General features: G+C 33.4%; 1 protein-coding gene and 1 long non-coding RNA gene across 2 annotated transcripts in view; one reads left to right on the top strand and one right to left on the bottom strand.

The window, feature by feature from the left end:
• The window catches only part of LOC149781694 (uncharacterized), a 65,809-nt gene that overhangs the window by 21,815 nt on the left and 21,259 nt on the right, over positions 1–22,735 (top strand). The window contains exons 4-6 of the mRNA XM_089935003.1: positions 12,737–12,985; positions 18,998–19,116; positions 21,578–21,741. Coding sequence (XP_089791129.1) covers positions 12,737–12,985; positions 18,998–19,116; positions 21,578–21,741 — 532 coding nt within the window. The remainder of the gene's footprint in view (positions 1–12,736; positions 12,986–18,997; positions 19,117–21,577; positions 21,742–22,735) is intronic.
• On the bottom strand, positions 5,525–8,938 carry LOC149781695 (uncharacterized). The gene is made up of 3 exons (XR_016414764.1): positions 8,618–8,938; positions 7,835–7,929; positions 5,525–5,930 (listed from the first exon to the last, which is right to left on the bottom strand). It is a non-coding gene; the product is annotated as an uncharacterized LOC149781695 (long non-coding RNA).

The following is a 22,735-nucleotide window of genomic DNA, read 5'->3' as shown; positions in this document are numbered from 1 at the left end:
GAATGTAGATGCACGTGTTTTTGGAGGCTTTTTTACACAACAGCGTTGCCGCGATTTGTTTGATGAAGCGATCGGCATTCTATAAAAATGTACATACATGTTTGCTAACAACAAAAGGCATATGTGCACCAACTAACAGCAGAGATTTACCAGTATACAATACAACATCGATAACTAACATTTTCAAAAGCCGGCGATTGGTCATGGGGATCGAGATAACTGACGTTAAGTGGCAAATTTGGCCCTCTTTTGTGCTTGAGATATTAGGGTTCGGCGACATAAAAGAATCGACATAACCAATGAGAAAATGCTAAGACAAAGAGAGAATTTGGCGGTTCCACTTCAAAAACGTCGACTTAATAGGGTTGGTGAGTTAACCGAGGTCGAGATAAGTGGGTTCGACTGTAACATAATTTCCATCCCTTTACAGACCCGAGTTTGGACGACTCATTACTGAAATCAGCAGCTGACTCTGGTGCAGTATTGAAAGCACACATTTCAAATTTGTATATATCCAGAAAATGGTGCGGCTGTTATGGTTTTTTTTTCTTCACAAAAGCTGTCGTCATAGATGTGTCTATACTGATATATATTTGATCATGAGCACTCATTTTAATATCGTGGTGTTTGCACAAATTTACAGTGGGAACTGAATTAGTGCAGAGTCCTGAACTCTTGAGTTTTGTGCAGAAATATGGAATCCAAGCAGAATATATCCAGAAATGTAGAGGTTTTTAATCTTGGATTTAGTCTCCCCATTGTGTTTCACACTGATATGCATTTTCACAGAACATTTGTATAGTAGTAGGAAAAGTAAGTGAGAAATTTAGATACATATCATAAACAAGACAAACAGTATGTGGGGGGGGGAGAAGATCATTAGAACAGGCTGGAATGGAGAAGTATAATAAAAACAATAATGAGTAGAAGTGTGCCTCCTTTTTTATGTGTGCAACATTATTTTCTTAGCTTCAGTAAGAAATTTCATCAAAAGGAAGACAATAAAGGGTGTACAGTTAACTAAACCAATATGAATTTAGCTACTTAAAAGCTGTATCAAATTGATTTTAACCTTCTGGTCTGTTTCTGTCCATTCTGGTGATATGTCCACTGAATCAGTATGGTTGGAAAAAATATTTGGCAAATTTAAAAAATTAATTTTTTTTTGGCAGATTATGATTATACCCTACTTCTGCCTGAGAGATGTGAATAATTTTATTTCTTGGTTTGTTGATTGTGATTGTTGCTCAATTCAAATGCATCATCGAAAAACATTGATGCATTCTCATACTTTGTTACAAATATTTATTACAGATGCATATCATCAGATATTGGTGAATATAGCTTGAATAAGTTATAACAGTTCTAGTTGGAACAATGAACATTGTTAAGAGAAAATTTAAGTGAGCTAAAATGTAAACTTTTCGGCAGTGTGTGATGCAGCCTCCGATTGCTCAAGACTTTTCCATCTCATATGCTCACCATGAAAAATCCATTTGCACCAACTGATGATGACTTTTAGGTAACTGTCAGAAAGGCATAATTGACGATATTCTATAGTCGACAAAAATTACTTGAGTCAAAAGTTGTAAACTCGTACAGCTGTGGCAAAAATGATTGACTAGTACCTTTGCTGCTGTTGCTACAGTTGATTAGTTGGTTGATTCAGTGTGGTTTGATTTTGGGTTTTTTGTTGATTTTTTTTACAATATATTAGGTGGAGGAAGGACCCCAAAAGACCACCAACCTAAATTGGTTGATCTGTGACACAAACTCACTCTGTGAGATGTTTAAGTGATGTAAAAGCAAGCACCTTAGTACACTTGGGCACATGGAGCCTCTGTTGATTTGATGTTTATCTCCAACAGCTTAAGTCGTTTAGACATGAGCTGTCGGGGTTTCACTAGATCAGCATGGCCTTTACACCATTTTCAGATGAAGAGAATCTATATATGGCAGCCAGTTTTACTGCTGAAGAAAATCCAAGTCCTTTTGAGACACCAAACACCACTTATGTAGAACCACTGACCTTCCACAAGTAACTGGCAACATTCTCATTAGCACATTGGAGGCAAGTAATCACATGACAAGCATCTTGTACCACTGCCATGGAAGCCCCTCAGATCTGTATCACAAGACAAGCATCTTATACCACTCTGCCATGAAAGCCCCTCAGGCCATAGGTATAAGTCTCATATGAAAGACTAGAAGTGGGAGATAGAACCTGTGACAACTGGATTGAAAGTGCATAATGTTACTGCTAGGCCATTAGTGATGATGATGCTGTTGACAATGCAGTTAACTGCAATGACATTGATTTTATGAGTGCCCTGGGAAAAATGATTCCTTGACATTCATCCATTTTTTTAAATCTATGATATAAAAATGTTTAACTTGCTATATTTTGTTATAACTTTATATTAGTCTTGCAACAAGGTGTAAATATAAGACATCAGTAACTGAAAAAGATGTTCTTACAAGAAATGATATAGTGTAAAAGTAGAGATGATGCAACATCACTTCCACGGCTGACAAACATTAAAGTTTACCAAATCATTTATTGGAAAAAATAATAACAATGAATCTTAGAATCTGACTACACATTTAAAGCAATACAAGATTTAACTATTATTCTAATCAAAAGCAGCATGCCTGAGAACAAAGAAAAATAGCAAGACATATTGATCACTTTAGGAAACACAGAGTTTAGTAAGGATACAAATTCATGATTTCTATATTAGAATGGAAATATCTATTATAAAATCTGTATTCATGGATGTTAAATTAGTAGGTATTAAGGGACTGATCAATGACATCTACAAATAATAAGCCACCATGAAAATCTGTGATTTCACAGTATCAGAGACATACTTGGCTGACAGAAAAACAAACAAAAGGACAAAAGACTGATTATAATGAATGAATATAAATAAAAATATGCGGTAGATTATATGATGTATATGAATTCAGTAGATTACCTCCAGCCAGCTGTCATTTAAATTGCTTCTGTCCCCAACCCAATATTAAAATCGTTTCTACCGCCCACTAACCCATAGCCAGAAATTATGCTAAAAAATATACTTCTGTAGGGGGCAGTGTTTCTCGATTAAAACACATCTGATGGTGGATCATAATTTTTTTAAATTGCTTCTGTTGTGGGTTGGTTGAATTTGAAAGTGCCTTCCCCCCGGGGGGTATATGTTTTACTGGAACAGCCCTTATTACAAGTAGTAATTATCTTAATATACAATCTACAGTCATAGACAAATATTAGCTAAATAATATGTATAATATGTTGTTTATTAAAAAAAGACATTTAGTCAAGTAGGCTTTAAGTCCTACCCTCTATCATGGACAAAGGTCAATCACACAATACAAATTAAATATACACAGCATATAATCATAGAAAAAAGTCAACACACAATACAAAATTAAATATACATAATACAAGAAAAAGATTGCTTCAACAACATATCTCTTGTAAAAACCATGAATTTGTTTGCAAACAAAAAAAATTATCACTAAAATATTAAATAACCATGTTTAAAGTTCTTAAAGACCAAAAAGGAGACCTAAGTGGTTAAAGCATCCACCTTGGATGTGGGGGATGCAGGTTTGAACCCTGGCCAAGTCATATCAGAGAGTTATACAAATGGTACTAGCAGCTGCCTCTCGTAGCACTCAGCATTAAGAGGTTGGTGTTAGGACTGGTCAGCCTGGTGTCAGGATAAGTATGTGACCATGTGGGACATGATGCTACATGCCTGCAACATGATGCTCCAGTGCTAGACATTACTATACATTGCCATACTGCAGACATTGTAGTGATATGACTAAAATTGTTATAGCTACATTAAAAATCCAAATCACACACACAGTTCTTTAATATTATGAAGCAAGTTTGTTGATATATGTTACAGTTTTACAGCTGTTAGTTCCTGAATATCTGTCATATGTGTGTTATCATAAGTAGTGTGCATTATTTTAAAGCATTTCATATATTAAGTGACATTAATCACAACTAATTTTAAATATATATTTAGCATTTTTAGTTCTTAGTACAAAAACTCCAAAGAATATGTTGTCTTGCCTGAATTAATTACTAAGAGCAAAGAAACCTATGACCTTAACAGATAAATATTGAGAAATTTGGTAGTCAGTCTTGACTGATCATATGGTGGGAACTGAAGCTGCAACATTCTGGTCAAACATATGTAACACCTGAACCACTAGAACAATGAAGCTCCCTTGAGCAGGGTATTCAGTGGTTTCCAAGTTATAACTTCAAGATCGGGTCTTTGAGGGGAATGCCACGGGTGGGTGCATGGGTTGTGGTGGAATGGTGGATCAAGGAATTTATGCAAACTGCACAGATTAACTTCTTTTTTATCCAGAGTGAGTGTATACAGTTTAAAGATTGGGCTGTCAACATTTTCTGTTTTGATTCTGAGCCTAGACTCCAGTCTGTTATATAGGTCCAGGGACAATGATGATTGTTTAATTTCCACTCTTCAGTTTCAATACATGTGTGAATTTGTATTCATGAGTTGTCATACATCAGTTACCCGGCTGTAGAATGTCCATCATATTCCATGAAAAACGATGGAAAATGCTGGAAAATTCTAGCATGGAAAACGCTGGAGTATTTGGACTAATATTCCAGCCTCTGTCCAGGGTAGGCTGGAAAACCCTGAACAATTCTTGCATGGAAAACGCTGGACAATTCTAGCATGGAAAACGCTGGAGTATTTGGACTATTATTCCAGGCTATGTCCAGGGTAGGCTGGAAAACCCTGGACAATTCTAGCATGGAAAACGCTGGAAAATTCTAGCATGGAAAACGCTGGAGTATTTGGACTAATATTCCAGCCTATGTCCAGGGTAGGCTGGAAAACCCTGGACAATCCTAGCATGGAAAACGCTGGAAAATTCTAGCATGGAAAACGCTGGAGTATTTGGACTAATATTCCAGCCTATGTCCAGGGTAGGCTGGAAAACCCTGGACAATTCTAGCATGGAAAATGCTGGAAAATTCTAGCATGGAAAACGCTGGAGTATTTGGACTAATATTCCAGCCTCTGTCCAGGGTAGGCTGGAAAACCCTGGACAATTCTTGCATGGAAAACGCTGGAAAATTCTAGCATGGAAAACGCTGGAGTATTTGGACTAATATTCCAGCCTATGTCCAGGGTAAGCTGGAAAACCCTGGACAATTCTAGCATTGAAAAGGATGGAAAACCCTGGACAATTCTAGCATGGAAAAAGCTGGAGCATTTGGACTAATATTCCAGTCTTTATCCAGGGTAGGCTGGAAAACACTGGACAACACTAAAATTTAGCTGAAAATTGTTGAAATATTTTATGAAAACGAGATTTTTAACAGTGATGCAACTTTTATTTGATGATAATTTCAAGAAGAACATGATCCAAATTACCCCAACCAACTCCTTGTATTGACTGTGATGTTTAGTAACTTTTAAACAAGGAACAAAATTAAAAACTATACTTGTCACTGGTAGCTTAATAGGTTGTGCACTAGTATTCAGTAGACAACATGGCTTAAGTTGTCATAAATATCGCTACACTTCTACTGGTGTGTCATAAAATCCAGATTACTGGCTCCTTAACATCATCCGAGTTTCTAAAAATATGTTCTCTTACTCTAGTTATAGTTTGAATTTATTCTGAAGCAATCTTAACAACAAAATAACAAAAATTCACGTTAATTTCTATCTCAATTTTAATTAAAAAAATTTAAAATATTTTTTTTTTTACACGTGTTGTTTCATAGTTCATTCACCACATTTCTTATTTTTCTGTTGTCACCACTGGAGTCTGTGGAAGTGATGGTACTCTTGATGGTTTAACCAAATCGCAAAGCTTCTGTCTCACCATCACCTCCCCAATGTTGTACTTCTCCTTCATGATTTCTGAAATACAAATCATTGTATATTAATGAATAGAATCAAGCAAGATTTCAAATTTATTTCAATCCCATATATATATATAGAGAGAGAGAGAGGGGAGTGAGAGAATGAGAGTTATGCCTGAAACATTTCATGCAATTACAGTACTTTTACAATCCCTGAGGTTGGTAATTGTAATGAGGCACTTGGCTTGATGACTAACTTGATAGGCTTAAAAACCTGTGGTTTTCCATCACAAATTAAACTGGCTACCTAACTGCTCCTGTGGCCTAAGTCTAAGTGGTTAGAGCGCCTGCTACGGGTGTGAGAGGTCACAGGTTTGAACCCTTAACCGAGTCATACCAAAGACTTAATAAAAGAATGGTACTATTAGCTGCCTTGCCTGGTGCTCAGCATTAACCCTTTACCTCATGCAAGCGTCTTTTGATGCCTCTACTCCATTCACATGGAAGCGCCTTTTGACGCCTGCTGTAAACATCAGCCATTTTAAGCCGGTTTTCATAGTGCCACCTTCGGGGAAAACCCCCATTTAGATACTACATTCATTTCTGTGAATGACAATTACATCAGATCACGTGGTCACTGTTTATGCCCTGGTCGATATCTGCTATTTAAAGTAACTGGGTCATAATCTCCACTCTCCAAAATGGAGGTCGCGGATTTCATTCAGTACTTACGAAGTTTTCACGATTAGAATCAGAACAATGAAAGATTCAATAACTTAGGTAAAGGCTCCGATATTGATGCAGGCAGCAATTAGTTTTCATAAATTATCAAATTCAGATGACTTAGTGATGTAGATGCAGACGACAAATTGTAAATTTCAAGTATGAGAAATGGCAGCTATGATTGGTCACGCAGCCTCACTGACATGACGGTAAATGAGTCCTCTCAAGATTTTAAAGCACGTAAAAAATTCTTCAGTGAAAAATAATTACGCAGCTATAACAATCAGACTTTTAATCTTCAATTTTTCCACACATAATAGATGTGAACCAAAAATGTAAAATGGTTACAATTGCTGTTTAACATAAAATACACTACACTGCTTAACAGTTAACAGGCAGGCTTATGCGTATGGAGTCGAATAGGTAACAGGTGCTCTATTTATAGCATGCTGCGCTTTGTAATTATGCTCTATAAGGTAAACGGTTAAGAGGTTAGTGTTAGGACTGGTCAACCTGGTGTCAAGATAATGTGAATGGGTGGGAGACATTATGCTACATGTCTGTGGCATGATATCTCAGTGCTAGACATCACTATAAATTGCCACACTGCAGACATCGTAGCGATGTGACTAAACATTTGTTAAAGCTATGTTACTAAACATCTGAATCACGCACACACAAACTGGCTACCATATACATGCAGCTGTGATTATACCATTTAAACTGAAAGTAGATTTACATTGTCCATTTGAATATTGCCTGTCTACACTATTATGCTTCAAGTAGTAGTTGTGTATATGTTTAAATTTCATAATAATGTTCCAGCCTTAGTTCATAAAAAAATTTTGTTACAATTTGGCATATATTTTGTCATAGGTTAACAAAGTTTAAAACGCATGGTTAATAATTTAAAATATACCATAAATTATTTGAATTCTGGACTGGTCTTGGAGAGGTGTCCTTGTGTGTACTTATTATTGGCTCTTGCCCTAGGTAGTGTCTTTCCAATATATTCACCAGAGCTGTACAGCATTCTGAATATTTATTTATCAGCTTTGTTAAAATCCAAAATTTGACATATTTCTGCCTCATGCTGGGTGTAAAAAAAAATTTAATCCAAATTTTCACCATGATGATTCATATGCACTAAGTTTCTGATATATTTACTTATCTACATACACAACTCCAGGTTACAGCTAATGTTCTAGACATTTGAATTTGAAACAAATGTGGTATTACCTCTCGCTTGCTTAATTCAAATTAAAAGATCGAAGAATTTCAATGAAGCTGTCGCCATCAAGTTGTTTACATAACTGTGCCTTGCCACTTTTTTTCTGAAATTAAAGGACACAAACTAAACAAGTATTTTTGGTGAGGAAAATTGATAATCATTTCCAACAGTTTACAACTGTACATTCTTATTAATTATACAATAAGTTACTATTAAATATTACTGAAATGGCTGAATATAAATTGGATAGACAGAAACAAGCCATAATCTGAATTGAAGATTAATTGGAAAAGAGATCTACTGGTATATTTCTGAGTCACAGTCTAAAATTAATTAAAACAAATATAACTTATTGCTACAAATAGCACACTGTCTGGAAAATAATAACGAAAATGTAAAAAATACAAATACCAGTCAGATCATTAATAATATCAAGGGTGAATAAAATTTAAAGTGAAATTTACAATTTGGAAATGTATATTCGCAAGGCCGGCACGTACCAACTTTTTTGAAAGACAGACACGAGATGACTGGTCATTGTGCATTAGGATAAGTAAAAAATGTTGCCAATTATGTAAACAAAGCTTAAAACATAACACATACCTTTCAATATCCTTACTATTTTGACGTCTAATTTATGTCTTCAAACAGCATAAAAAAAAGAAATTGTTCCATAGGATATATTTCGTAATAGCTTTCCGTAAATTTACGTCACGCGAAGTCTTTCGCAGCTAAGGTATTTGGCGGCCGTGCAAATAATTTTGCTACAATTGGACTGAGTAATGACTTACCTGCTATTTTCGCAATAATACACTCATGGTATCCCTTGAATCCACGACGAACCGCCATCACTTTCTCTCCCGTGCGATATTCCTTCATTTCTTTTCGTGGCGAGTGTACATCAGCCATACAGATTATGCCTCCCTGAGTGGGACGATCATTCACCCATATAACCAGGGATATTTCTGGTTCAGTGGTCATCTTAAAATCCTGGGATATTTTATATTTTACAATTTCAATGACACTCCAATCGAAAATTGCGCCCAAATTCTAGACTGGTTATCCAAAGCGTTTTACGGTGCCAAATTTGGAACCAAAATTTACAGAAAGGTTTTTTTTTTTGTTTTTCCTTTTTACAGAAAATTTGATTCTAACGCACGAAATCGAAATATGTCGGCTTTTTCAATGTAGTAATTGGTTAAAAAAAATAAGTTCATAATTTTATATCCCATCATAGTCAGCTTCATCAGCCATCATCATACGGAACAACCTCGGCTATTTCTGCATGACAATTGTCAAAGATTTGAAGGAAAAATGTGAATTCAGTAAGGAGTATCTCAAATAGAATTTTTATTGTGAGATCTGCAAAAAATTGTACTCCGATAAAGAAGAAATGTGTGAAACTGGGGGCTGTACAGGTGTACATAACTAATAATTATGAGCAAACATCTCTTTGGAATGAAGTTGGCTCTGACAAGAAAGAAGACTTCCTTTCATCATCAAAAATAGGATCAAGTGTCTTCGAGAACCTATTATTGTTGTTGAAATTGGAAATGCCATTTATGGTACTGTTCTCCCCAGTCATCATGAAAAGGACTAAAATGGCTCTCACCATTGCACAGCAGAATTTCATACTTATACACTGTAGTGTCAAGCTCAAGTGGTGAACAGATTTGGACATATTTATGATTTTATATGCACCAGATATTTTCTGGTCAGGATTTAACTAAATTTTCAGGATATCTCTTCATACATGTATAGTTTGTGTTACACCAACATTTTTGTATAGTGATGTTCTTTTGATAATGAACATTTATTTACATATGTGGTACATACAATAAATGATGTACTACTTCAGCACTTGTAGTTTGTTTTTTTAAAGCAGGGGTCAGGTGTGTGTGTGTGTGTGTATGGTTTAGTTTGTTTATTTGACTTGTGTCCTCTATTTCTCAGTGTATATTTATCATAGGTTTGAAATAATAGTTCAGTTTCAAGTTCAAAAATCTGTGTTACAGCGCAGTTTAGTCATGATTGCTCTTTCTTTAGGTAATTCAAAATAATTCTTTGTACCAATCTTGAAAATTGACTAAGTTCTTTTCCAGGGTTTTCCATGCTGAAATTTATCCCAAAAATTCTAAGTCCAAACTGTCCATCCTTTTCCAGGGTTTTCCATGCTGAAATTTATCCAAAAAATTCTAAGTCTAAACTGTCCATGCTTTTCCAGGGTTTTCCATGCTGAAAAAAATTCAGAGTCCAAAATGTCCATCATTTTCCAGGGTTTTCCATGCTGAAAAAAATCAAAGTCCAAAATGTCCATCGTTTTCCAGGGTTTTCCATGCTGAAAAATTTCAAAGTCCAAAATGTCCAGCATTTTCCAGGCATGTCCAGCATTTTCCATGCACAATGTCCAGGGTTTCCATGCTAAATTCTGCAGAATATTTCATTTTTCCATCGTTTTCCAGGGTTTTCCATGTTTTTCCATCGTATTCCATCCTTTTCCAGAGTATACGATGGAAAAAGTACAGCCGGGTATGCAGGTGAGTGTATCATGCCCATTTGTGCAATACATTTACATTTTTTGGTGTGTGCAGCTTGAGGTGGTCTAAAAACTGTTAGATAAGAGATGTAAGAAAAGTTCATTATTTTCATATATGCAAAGTCAAAAATTTATTGAATTATATCAAGAAGAATAAATGAAATTTCTAAATTAGATATAATATAATAAGCTATAAATATTATGTATATACAGCCTCTGAAAATGATTTGCATAATGAATGGAAACAAATACAAAAGTTATGCAGGCTGGATGCAAATGAAATGATGGATGCATTTTGGAAGACATCTAACAGTAACGAAGCAAAACATAGTGCAAAAATATGAATGAAATGCAAACATGGAATAAAATGTAAATGCATACATGGAATAAAATGTAAATGCATACATGGAATAAAATGTAAACGCATACATGGAATAAAATGTGAATGCATACATGGAATAAAATGTGAATGCATACATGGAATAAAATGTGAATGCAAACATGGAATAAAATGTGAATGCAAACATGGAATAAAATGTAAATGCATACATGGAATAAAATGTGAATGCATACATGGAATAAAATGTGAATGCATACATGGAATAAAATGTGAATGCAAACATGGAATAAAATGTGAATGCAAACATGGAATAAAATGTAAATGCATACATGGAATAAAATGTGAATGCAAACATGGAATAAAATGTGAATGCATACATGGAATAAAATGTAAATGCATACATGGAATAAAATGTGAATGCATACATGGAATAAAATGTAAATGCATACATGGAATAAAATGTAAATGCATACATGGAATAAAATGTAAATGCAAACATGGAATAAAATGTGAATGCAAACATGGAATAAAATGTGAATGCATACATGGAATAAAATGTAAATGCATACATGGAATAAAATGTAAATGCATACATGGAATAAAATGTGAATGCAAACATAGAATAAAATGTAAATGCATACATGGAATAAAATGTAAATGCATACATGGAATAAAATGTGAATGCATACATGGAATAAAATGTAAATGCATACATGGAATAAAATGTAAATGCAAACATGGAATAAAATGTGAATGCAAACATGGAATAAAATGTGAATGCATACATGGAATAAAATGTGAATGCAAACATGGAATAAAATGTAAATGCATACATGGAATAAAATGTAAATGCATGCATGGAATAAAATGTGAATGCAGACATGGAATAAAATGTGAATGCATTCCATGAATGAATTTAAGAATTGATGATTTCCATTCCACTACTAAATTTCTTGGTTAAGGCTCTTTCACATGATAATCCAGGAATCAGATTCTGTACACTGACATAACAACCACTACTGATGTGACAGCATCATCACAAATGGTTGTATCTGTACAGTTTTTACTAAATTGAAATTTAATAATTAGCTGGCAAACAATCTGTAACAATATGTTTTACATTTTAACTGTTGTAGCTATATTTTATAGCAAATAAAGTGCATTTAATTCCATTAAAACACACATTTATTATGGCAAAATATGAAAATTATTGTTCTCCTGCTTAACTTTCTTGAAAATTGTAACCCAGTTTTTTAAATATACATCTCAAACAAGCAAACATAAAGAGAAAAACAATAGATTGAATTGATAAACAAATTCTGACTGCATTTCTGACACCATAAACTGATAAATGAAAAATAACATGATGATAGCTGAAATACAAATGCAAATTAATGCAGATGAAAAGAATTATGAATGTGTTTCGAGTGCAAATAGAGCACATATGTTCTTTAAGGAAGAGAAAAGGATATTTTATCCGATTTTATTACAGTAATTGAACTTTTTAAATGTTTCAAGTTGTAAATATCTCCATTAAAGAATTATGTAGTCATTTATTTTAACTTCCGAATTACTAAAGAGGACTGAAAATGTCAGAAGTTACTGAAATGTTAATTTGTATGTCAAATTCATGCTTTCAGCACAGCCAGTGACATCAAGCTTTGAAGACTTGAATGTCTGTTTTTAACTAATATTTAATTAATTAAATAAACAAACAATAGGATCATAGATCTTAATATAAAGCCTTTAAAGTCAAAGTAGTGGGAGGAGTAACTATGCAGTTAGATTACATTTTTTTTATTATTTGGTGATTTTCCATAAAATAAATCAAAAGTGATTGTTGTGTATATTAAGTTGTAGCAGTGTCTACTCATTATGCTTCTTTAACATATATCTTTATCCTCAGAAAACATGGTTCATATTGTGTCGTTGTTGCTTATATAAATCTTAGAATATGGTAGAATAATTTGATGTATATGATAGACTCAGCAGATGACTTTTGACTCACCAGATTATACAATCTTTTTTTTTTAGGATAAGCGTGAACAAGTCACCAGTATGTACTTTCAGCAGGTTTGCCGTATTTTGAAGGATAAGCCAACAATACACCACCTGGTGGATATTTTTGCAATTGATAACACCCAGCTTGACCCTCAGTTAGAGGTCTTGAAAACGCGGATTCTTGAATTGGCTTCAGAGCAGCCATATTGGGGGGAGGAAGTGCCCACTAGTTGGATCATCCTGGAAGAAGCACTCATGAAGCTCAAAGCCTCTGGTGTGAAGGTAGTAGTAATGGAAAATTATATTGAGCAGATTGCTGTTGTAATGATGTAATATGTGTGCTTAGTATACATACAAGATTTCAGTTCTCACAAAAAATGATGAACAAATTTGTCATTTTATTTGGTTACAACTCATGAAGTAATGAAATTAAATCTGTTAGATTCATTTCTCTTTATTCTTTGGCTCCATTAATTTTGATGGATGGAGGGACATATAGGTCAGGATCTCCTTTCAGGTCTTTAAATAAAAGATAATATATATGTCTATGGATCACAATTACCTGGACATCATTAATCCATATTTTTGGTGTCTACAAATAGTAAACAATGTTTAATAAACTGGTTTAAGAACATTTTAATAACTAATTGTTTTAAAAATGTGCAGTGGATTTACAATGATGAAACCTAGAATGTCTATACTGGGATAACTGCTTAAAGATGGCTTAGTGTGCATAAAATTGAAAACAGTGTTTATGTAACCTACTGTACACAGATACCAATTAGGGTCACGTTATGCGGGGTTTTACAGTATTTTCCTTTTTTCAGAGAACAGCTCGTTGGCATATATACATGTATTCATGTCTATTGTAAATGATGAATAGGGTATCAACACCGTTTACTATCGTGCCATTGTGGCATGCAGTTCATCCATAATGCATGTAATTCCATTGAAAAATTGTACACAGATTTACAATATTCAATAATTTTGTCCCAGATCATTGTGTCTGAATTCAGTGTCTAATATATAGCATGAACAGAGTATATACACCGTTTACTTGCTGTCTGATATTGTACCATCAGGGCTTGCAATTAATCCATAATACATGTAATTCCATTACAAAAATTACATATTTAATCTATTCAATAATTTTGTCACAGGTCATTATGTGTCTGAATTCAGTGGGAAAAATTAACAGCAAAATTAGGTTAAGAAACATGAAGCACGTGTACGGTTCATTATGTTCCAGGGTCTATGAACGGTGTCTGTACAAATTTCATACTGCTAAAAATTTTCTCATGCGTTTCCATGTACATTTATCGATTGTAAATTTCCAATAATTAATGCTTGTATGCCTATTTGTTTGAACAACTACAGCAAGAATAATTAACAATCAACACATGCTTTCAGCATGCATTTACCTTTTACTTCAGATTTTGTGAATATTGAAAGAAACATGCGAAAACTACTATACTAATCATGGTGCAAAGTGCAGAGAACAATTTGCATTTGTGAAATTGCTTTTCCATAATGGTAAAATATTTTTATAAAAAATAGGAAATTAATAACGAGTTCATAAGCAAACACCATACACATGTAAAACCCGAGAACTAAGTGCAATAAGCCTGCAATGGTCACGAGTCACTTTTATAAATTTTTTAAAAGCTGAACGCATGTACAATTTCATACCCTTTCAGTTTCCATCTAACATAGCAGACATTATTTACCTGTCAACTGATTGCGTCTAATAACACCGCCAAGTCCAGCAAACATGTTGGTGGCTTTCACTTTTTGATGTTTATTAAATTGTGAGAATCTTTTATCAACCACCGCATTGTCTGCTGCTTGGTTGTATATGCAGTTAAAGAATTGTGATAAAAAAACCCAACACAAACGCTGAAAATTCTGTGCAACTAGTTTCGCATTTATTCTATGCTTTTTCAGGCACGAAAAGTTTTGAAAGTAACGGATGACATCTTTTATTTTAAAACAACAATTACATCATTACATAACGTCATAAATGATATGCATCATCATAACAATTATATATGACAGGATCTAAAAGATACACGAGTCTCTAATGAAACTTGAATTAGTAAAATAATAAAATAAAATAGAGGCAAACAGTCATACATATAATTATATTGTTATAAAGGATATACAATATATCAATTTAAATTATACAATTTTATACAGTGCATTAGCATTAAGTCCATTAGGATACAGAGTATCTAACTTATGAATCCAATAAGTTTCTTTTATGAGTCTATTCATATCACCATGCACAATATCTATTGGCATGAAAGAAAAATCAAGTAGAGAGTGATTACTGGTGTTAAAGTGTGTTGAATTATTAAAGGAAAACTGAGAATCTCTATAATTTTTTATATGAAAGCGATGGTTATTCATTCTCTTAGAAACTTGTTGAAGTGTTTGTCCAACATATTGCATGCTACATTTTTTACAGGTTATTAAATAAATCACATCAGTTGATATGCAGTTAGTGTTATCACATAGAGAAAATATTTTGTATAGCACTACTGAAAGAAGTACTTTCTCTTATGTTTGCACATTGAGAGCACCAGTGTCTGTTACATTTAGATGACGAAAAGTGTATTTTTTTATTTTCTGTCTGTTTAGTTCTGATTAAAAAATCTTGCAAATTCTTGGTTTAATTTTGTAAAAGAAGAAACACATGTTGGCTATTGTTTGAGCAGCGATTGTATACAGAATTAATGGAAGACAATCACAAAGACGAATTACTGGCTTTACTCATGGATCAGTAATAAGTAACATTTCCGATAATGTTTATTTTGGCATAACACTTCACCTGGTGAAATTATTAAATTTCAGAAGCTACGCCATGATCATATTATATTAAAATTCGTATGCGAACTCTTCCCCATAATGATAATAAATGTTTTACACATTATTGCTTGTAATTAAAAAAAATATTTTTTTCTGGTACAAGAAAAATACACATACATGTATTTAAAATTTCAGGAACCACACCATGATCATATTATATTTGAATTCATACGTGATCTCTTCCCCAAAATGATCATACATTTTTTTTACACTATTTCAAGTACTTTGAACAAAAAATATTTTTTCCCAGTACGCGAAAAATACATGTACATGTATTTAAAATTTCAGGAACCAAGCCACAATCGTATTACATTCTAATTCATACGCGATCTCTTCCCCAAAATAAAAATAAATTTTTTATACACTATTTCATGTACAGTACTTTGAAATTTTTTTTTTTTTATGTGCAAATGAATATACAAAATTTTGGGAGCCACACAACGAGTATGTTGTATTTGAATTCACGTTATGGCAGGGCACATAATCACAGGGTCGCACTGTACATCTATTTTAAGGGTGGGACCATGAAAAGCGTCTCAGTTATGAACCGGTTGAATCCACAGAGGTTGGGTGAGATCTAGCAGATTTTGTTGGTTGTATATATTGCTTGCCCCTTTTCTGCAGATATATATATATATATATATATATATATATATATATATATATATATATATATATATACATACAGTCCCACCCACTTGTATCAACATCACTTATTTCAACAAGCCGCCTATATCTCCGAAAATGCAAAGTCCCAGGCCATGGTCTATTATTACTACCAAATTTGTCATGCTTATGTCGATGTCAAAATAATTTTTTTTTTATTCCAATAAAAGCCATTGTACCTAAATTGAACAAAATCCTTTGTCTTCTAATCGTTTATGTCAACAGGCTGCCAATTCCAACTTGTACTTTGTTTAATCATACAAAATTATTTGATGTTTGATGCCAGGTTTTAATGTTGCCATTACATTAACAAATGGGTATTTGATCCTCCAAATTTGGCCTTTCATGGTGACTTCAATAACATTATACATTGTTCATCATACTGAGCTGGCTATAGTCTTCAATGAAAACAACATACCCTTCAAGAAAGGAAGTTAGCACAAACTTGAATAAAAGCAATGGAACCTTATTGTGTCCATTTTCCAACAATTTATCAGTGATCGAAACCACAGGAGTCTGATGTTTTATCAATAAAATATGATGAAATTTGTGACGACACAAAATAACCTTATCAGCATTATAAATATACAACATTGTATGGATATAATTATACAACATAGTATGGATATAAATACACGACATAGTATGGCTGTTTCATGTTGTCACATATTTTTGTCTTATTTTGTTGATGAGACTTCAAACTCCTGTGTTGGATCATGTTTATTGTGCAGCGAATGTTTCCTTTTTTGTAGTTAAAAAGTAATAACAAGTTTACAGTGGCTACTAACAGTGATGTAAAACACGAGCAATATTTACTTGGAACTAAATATTTAATTGAAGGTATATCATCTCGCAAAGGTGTTGCGAAATTTACACTTGTTGATGGGTTTTCATTTCCCTATCCCTTTGTTAAGCCTCAGCTACATTTGTTTTAGGCAAATTTCACAAGTTTCAGTATTTTCTCAAAAGTGATAACTTTTATCTTGGCATTATGGGATTGCAGTCTGCATGCAAGATTTTCTTGACTCTGAAATTGAAGAACTTGACAACATGTAAATCTATGCACCTTGGAAACAAAAAAATTGACTACGGATGTGTTCCAAAAAGCATGAGCAATATTCTGTCATACCCAACACGTGTTAACACATTTTTATGAAGAATTTTACTTAGTTTAAATTATAATCAAGGATTATGTTAGAATGACTTTAGCAAGTGATGAAAATAAACAAAGTAGTGGGGCCAAGTGTTTGGAACTATTTTGTTGCTCTTAACATATATACGTGACCTCAGCATTGGTCGGCATAGGGATAATATTCAAAATTGGATAGTAAATTGTTAGATAGCAGAGTTGCTTATTTAGCAACTGGCACAGAGTATGTTTCAGGTAGACCAAAGTCAAGGCCAGTTTAAGTACATGTAGCATATAAACAGTTATTAACCAGCCACATGTTACTGGTGACAATCAATACATGTATCATAGTGAATTGTTTAAAGACAGATATTTGTTGACAATGGGATATAAATCAAATATATATATATATATATATATATATATATATATATATATATACTGTATGTGTTTTTAATTATGTGTTTTCTTGAGGGATGCAACCAATACATGAAAAAACGTGACATGTACTCAAATTTATGGCTATTTCATATACATGTACAGTACTTAACATGTTATGGATTGTGTCACAAATAGGTAACACAACCATAAGTTGGAAATATACAGGTGTATTTTGAACTAGTTTTGTCCACATTTAATCATAATTTCCATGGTTTCTTTTCTCTGTGTAAATCCTACTCACTGATGACAGATCAACTTTTACAGACAAATTTCACTTTGTTCCCCCACCAATACTTATCTCGACACCTGCTTTTATCGGCAATATTACATCAGGCCTGAGGATGTCAAGATAAATGGGTTGTAATATATAAAAGATAAATGACATTAACAATAATAGGCACTGCTACAAACTTTTCTTTCCACTCTACAGTTTCAGTACTGTATTAATTTACATTCAAAGGCTGACTTATGTCAACTATCCAGGTGAGCAGAATGAGGCCCACTTGAGGTTCTTGTTGACTTCTTCTCTGAATTAGCTCAGCCAGTTTTAATTAAACTTGATAGAAATATTTCTTAGGATATGTTGTGCCAAAATTGTAATTAGAATGGTACCCCTTGCCAATCTAGCAGTGGTTTGGCTATCAAAGTAGCCAGGTGATACACCTACAAATGATACTCATCTGTCATCACATTTTTTTAGATGTACATAGACACTATCAGACTTTCTGTCCCATGGTTCAATTCACCCCAAGACATCTGCCTTATTACTAATGCAGCCTACATTTGGTTTTTAGGCCCACTTGAGTCTCTTGTTCATTAACCAAAATCAATCATCATGCTTTCTGCTTTTGTATTTTCCTTTTGATGGAGTTCATTGTTGAGGAAAGCCTAAGTCCTGATAAAGCTATGGAAAGTAAGTCATAAAATTTCCATAAATTTGATGCTTACTGTTTTTAAAACTTCCTTTTAATTGGAAACCATATAGCCATTAATGTTCTGAGGTGCCAATAAATGACAATAAATAATTCATACAGAGACATTCAGCGACAGTAATATTTTGGATATTAAACCAGGAGTTGTGCTGATTCCAAGATTGTATTACCACCAAAAGATTGTATTACCACCAAAGATTGTATTAAAACAAAACCATTGTCATTCATTCACTCTTTTTATCTTTTTTATTCTGACAGGTCATTCCACTCAGACTAGTTGAGGAACTGAATGAGGCAGGATCTGTTCCCATTAAGACAGAAGAACTGGATGTTTTCCTTAGGTTCCAGCATGAGTTAGGGGCCATTCTTTACTTCAGGTATGAAGAGAAAGACACCTTATATCACATTTTTGTAACAAGATTTATTAGTTTTTGGGCATGGGTGTATTTTATCACAGCATGTATCATTATATATTATAAACTAAGGCTTTCACACCTGACCAGGATAATGGCACAGTACTACTACATTTGATGACAAGAGCTATGGCAGCCATAAAGGGTGGTAATGAACTGAACTTGCAAGAGAATATAAAAAAATGAATAAAATGCATTTGTAATCATAGCACAAATTTAGAATGAGCATTATTTCACTGCTTTAAAGTATTGACAGAATGTATTGGTTTTGATAAATTTAAGCAAGTATCTATATTTCTCACATTGAGTCTCTATTGTTCATTCACCTGGCCACAACATCAAGTGAACTTAGGCATGGCCCTGCATCTGGCATGCTGGATCCATCTTCCATGTAGTGTTTTACGGTTCTTAGGAAACAAATATTGGATAAATAGAAAATATATTTGGCAGAGAGAATATTGGTATCAAATTTTCAAGATTTTTTTTTACAAATGTGCTGATCTGTCAATAAATAAGGCTACTATCACTAAAATTTGAAAACCCTTCTAATTGACTCTTCTCAACATCTGCTGATTAGAATTTTACCATACTTGACAGAAAATATCCTGGCTTGAAAGGTTATGAATTTTATACAAGCAGTGTTGATCTACTGTAAAAATTGCTACAGTTACTATAGATATATGAATCTTTCCATGACTTCTTCTCAAAAGCTAAATTTGACAGAATGAATCTAGGCATGATTTTTTTTTACAATGATGTTAATCTACCATCATATATAACTTAAACTATTACAATCTTTAGTGGATATTTTATATTTAAAAATGCAAAGTTTTGGCCACATTTGACAGAAAACATTTTAGCATTGATGTCTTTCACTTTTGTATAAATCCTGCCAGTCCACTATAAAATGTGGCTACTCTTGCTAAAAGGAAAACAACTTTTAAATGGCTTCTCAAAGTCTACTTAGCAGAGTCTTACCAAATCTGCTTGAAAGCATCAAGAGCATACAAATTGAATTCGATCTCAGAATACAAAATGAAAAACCATCCTTATAATATCTCGGCATTATTGAAACTTTGCTGTATGTAGCAACTGAATGCATAAGATATGGCAAATTTTCTTTTAAACTCTATCCACAGTTCAAGCAGATTTATAAAAGATCAGAATTTTGGAAATTTGAGCACATTGGCATGCAGAAATGTTTTGTGACTATGGAGCTATCAAGTTTGTACAGATGATGCCAATTCATAATCAGATATTGATTCCATCAGTAAAAAAGTAAAAATGCTTTTTGACAGTTACCATGCTGAACAGAATTTGGTCAGATTTCACAGAGAGCATCATGGCATGAAGGGTTTAAATTTGTTTTTCAGATATGCTGTTACATATGGCCACTGTTGCTAAAAAAAGCTGGTTACCACTCTGGAGGTGGTATTTCATTGATTTTGATCAAGCTTGGAATATCATGAAGATGTTGGACAATTTCAAAAACAATGAGTGATATCACTGCATATTAATGAGATGATCTTGCATCCGATTGTCAATATCACTCCAGAACTTCTTATTCGATTTTAATAGAAATAATTTGAATATGTTCTTTTATTATCAAGATATTGGACAATATTGAATGTGAATGGGAATTCATGAATATTAATCATTTGAACTGATTAGCTGAACTTGTTACCACTCTTAAAGCCAAATTTTTCATGTGATTATAACCAATCTTTAAATATAGGTTATAATAATGAGAAATGTTGCATCAAATTGACTGAGCTTGTTACTTCTGAAGACCTACAGACAATATTGCTGATCCAATTTCTATAAAACTTGACAATTGGGTTGGCATATTGATTATGCCATTATCATTAGAATAAATTTTTATAAAAACCTAGTAAAATAGGTAATATTCCATGATATATAGTTTGAAGTTCTTACAATACCAAAAAGGTCTCCTTAGTGAAATTGTCAACCAAAACATTAGAAGACAGTTAGAACTAGGGATAATTACACTTTGACTAAAATGTTTCATATATCTATTGTCATACAAACAAATCATTCCATTTTATTTAATGTTTCTTATTGCTTAACACATATGAAACTCTCAGATTTGTATATATTTTGATTCATCATTAGCCAGTTGAAAACCTTTGATTCTTCTTTTCAGTCAGTGGTCAATGTAATAAAGTTTATAATTTCAGATACAGAAACATCCAGCTTGTTTACATACTGGTGAGCATCTATGGAATTTCAGATTGTGCCAGTATTGTTTCATACATGTTCTTAAGATTTTTTCCAATCTTTTAGAGAGCTGCAGTGATTTCAGTCAATTTTCAATCATGCAAGTTTAGTGTTTGGAGTACTTCATAGTGTAGAGGAAGGAAACATGAAGCTCATGTGCTGTTATAAATATTTGAGTAACTTTCAGTGTGGAAGGTTTGCGGGAGAGGATTGTGCTGGATCCACAGTGGTTGATTGATGCCCTGAAGTCACTCATCACTGCTCAGATGTTTATTCTTATGAGATCTCCTGCCATTTTGAACAAGTGGTTTGAATTCAGAGACAAAGGAAAACTTACTCCTGAACTGATAGGTTTGTACTTTCTAACTTACTTTATTAATCTTGATCGAAATATTTAGTTTGGTTCCTTATAAATTGGATGTGAAATTTATATTATTATATTCAGTGTAATACCAACACCACTGACTTCAAATTTTTATGCGTGTAAATTTCATGATGAGCTTATGCTCCCATCATGTGTATGCTTTGAAAAATTAGCTCTTTTCATCAGCATTGGAGCTCTCTACCTTTGATGTCCATTGACTCTTCCAGAATGATCATACTAAATAAAGCATATCTTGGATTCATTTTTGAGACTCATTTAACAATACGTTGAGTGGTAATGAGATATCAGACATGTACAGTGATATGTTTCTAAAATTGGGATGTTCTTGGTGTGTTTCACTACCTTTTTTTCTGCAATAAGGCATGCTGAGACCAAGACCAGGTGTGCCATATTAAAGAGACATTTTGACAAAATGTGATGTGTGCATTTATTAAGGCATGTTTGGGTATTGTGTTGAATATGGTAGTTTTAGTTTAGTCTCTGATGTCACTCTGCAGATGATGTTCCATCACAGTAATAAAGATCCTAACACTGTGACAAATAGACAATGTACAATATTTACATGTATTATATTTGTGTCTCAGCTGTAGTTTATAAACATTGCAAATTTTAATTTTCTAACTGTCTGTGAAGAGCATGGAACAAAATATGCAAATTTCTGTCCATCCATCCATCACTCTTTACTTATGCACTATACCTATAAAACCATTTGTATTTTAACTAAAAGGTGTGCCATAATAGCACAAGGTAAATATTTTTAGTCTCATGTCACACAATGCTTTCCATTTTATATCTTTAGAGAAGTTTCAGGTTGCAGGTTTGAACCCTGGCCAAGTCATATCAAAGATTTATAAAAATGGTACTGGCAGATACCTAGCTTGGCGCTCAGCATTAACAGGTTAGTGTTAGGACTGGTCAGCCTAGAGTCAGGATAATGTCTCTAGGTGGGACATGCTACAT

Source organism: Sinohyriopsis cumingii, chromosome 15 (genome assembly GCF_028554795.1).
Source record: "Sinohyriopsis cumingii isolate HCF-2022 chromosome 15, ASM2855479v2, whole genome shotgun sequence".
Classification (NCBI taxonomy): domain Eukaryota; kingdom Metazoa; phylum Mollusca; class Bivalvia; order Unionida; family Unionidae; genus Sinohyriopsis; species Sinohyriopsis cumingii.
The sequence above is the reverse complement of the archived record's forward strand: the minus strand, read 5'-3'. Positions and strand labels throughout refer to the sequence as shown.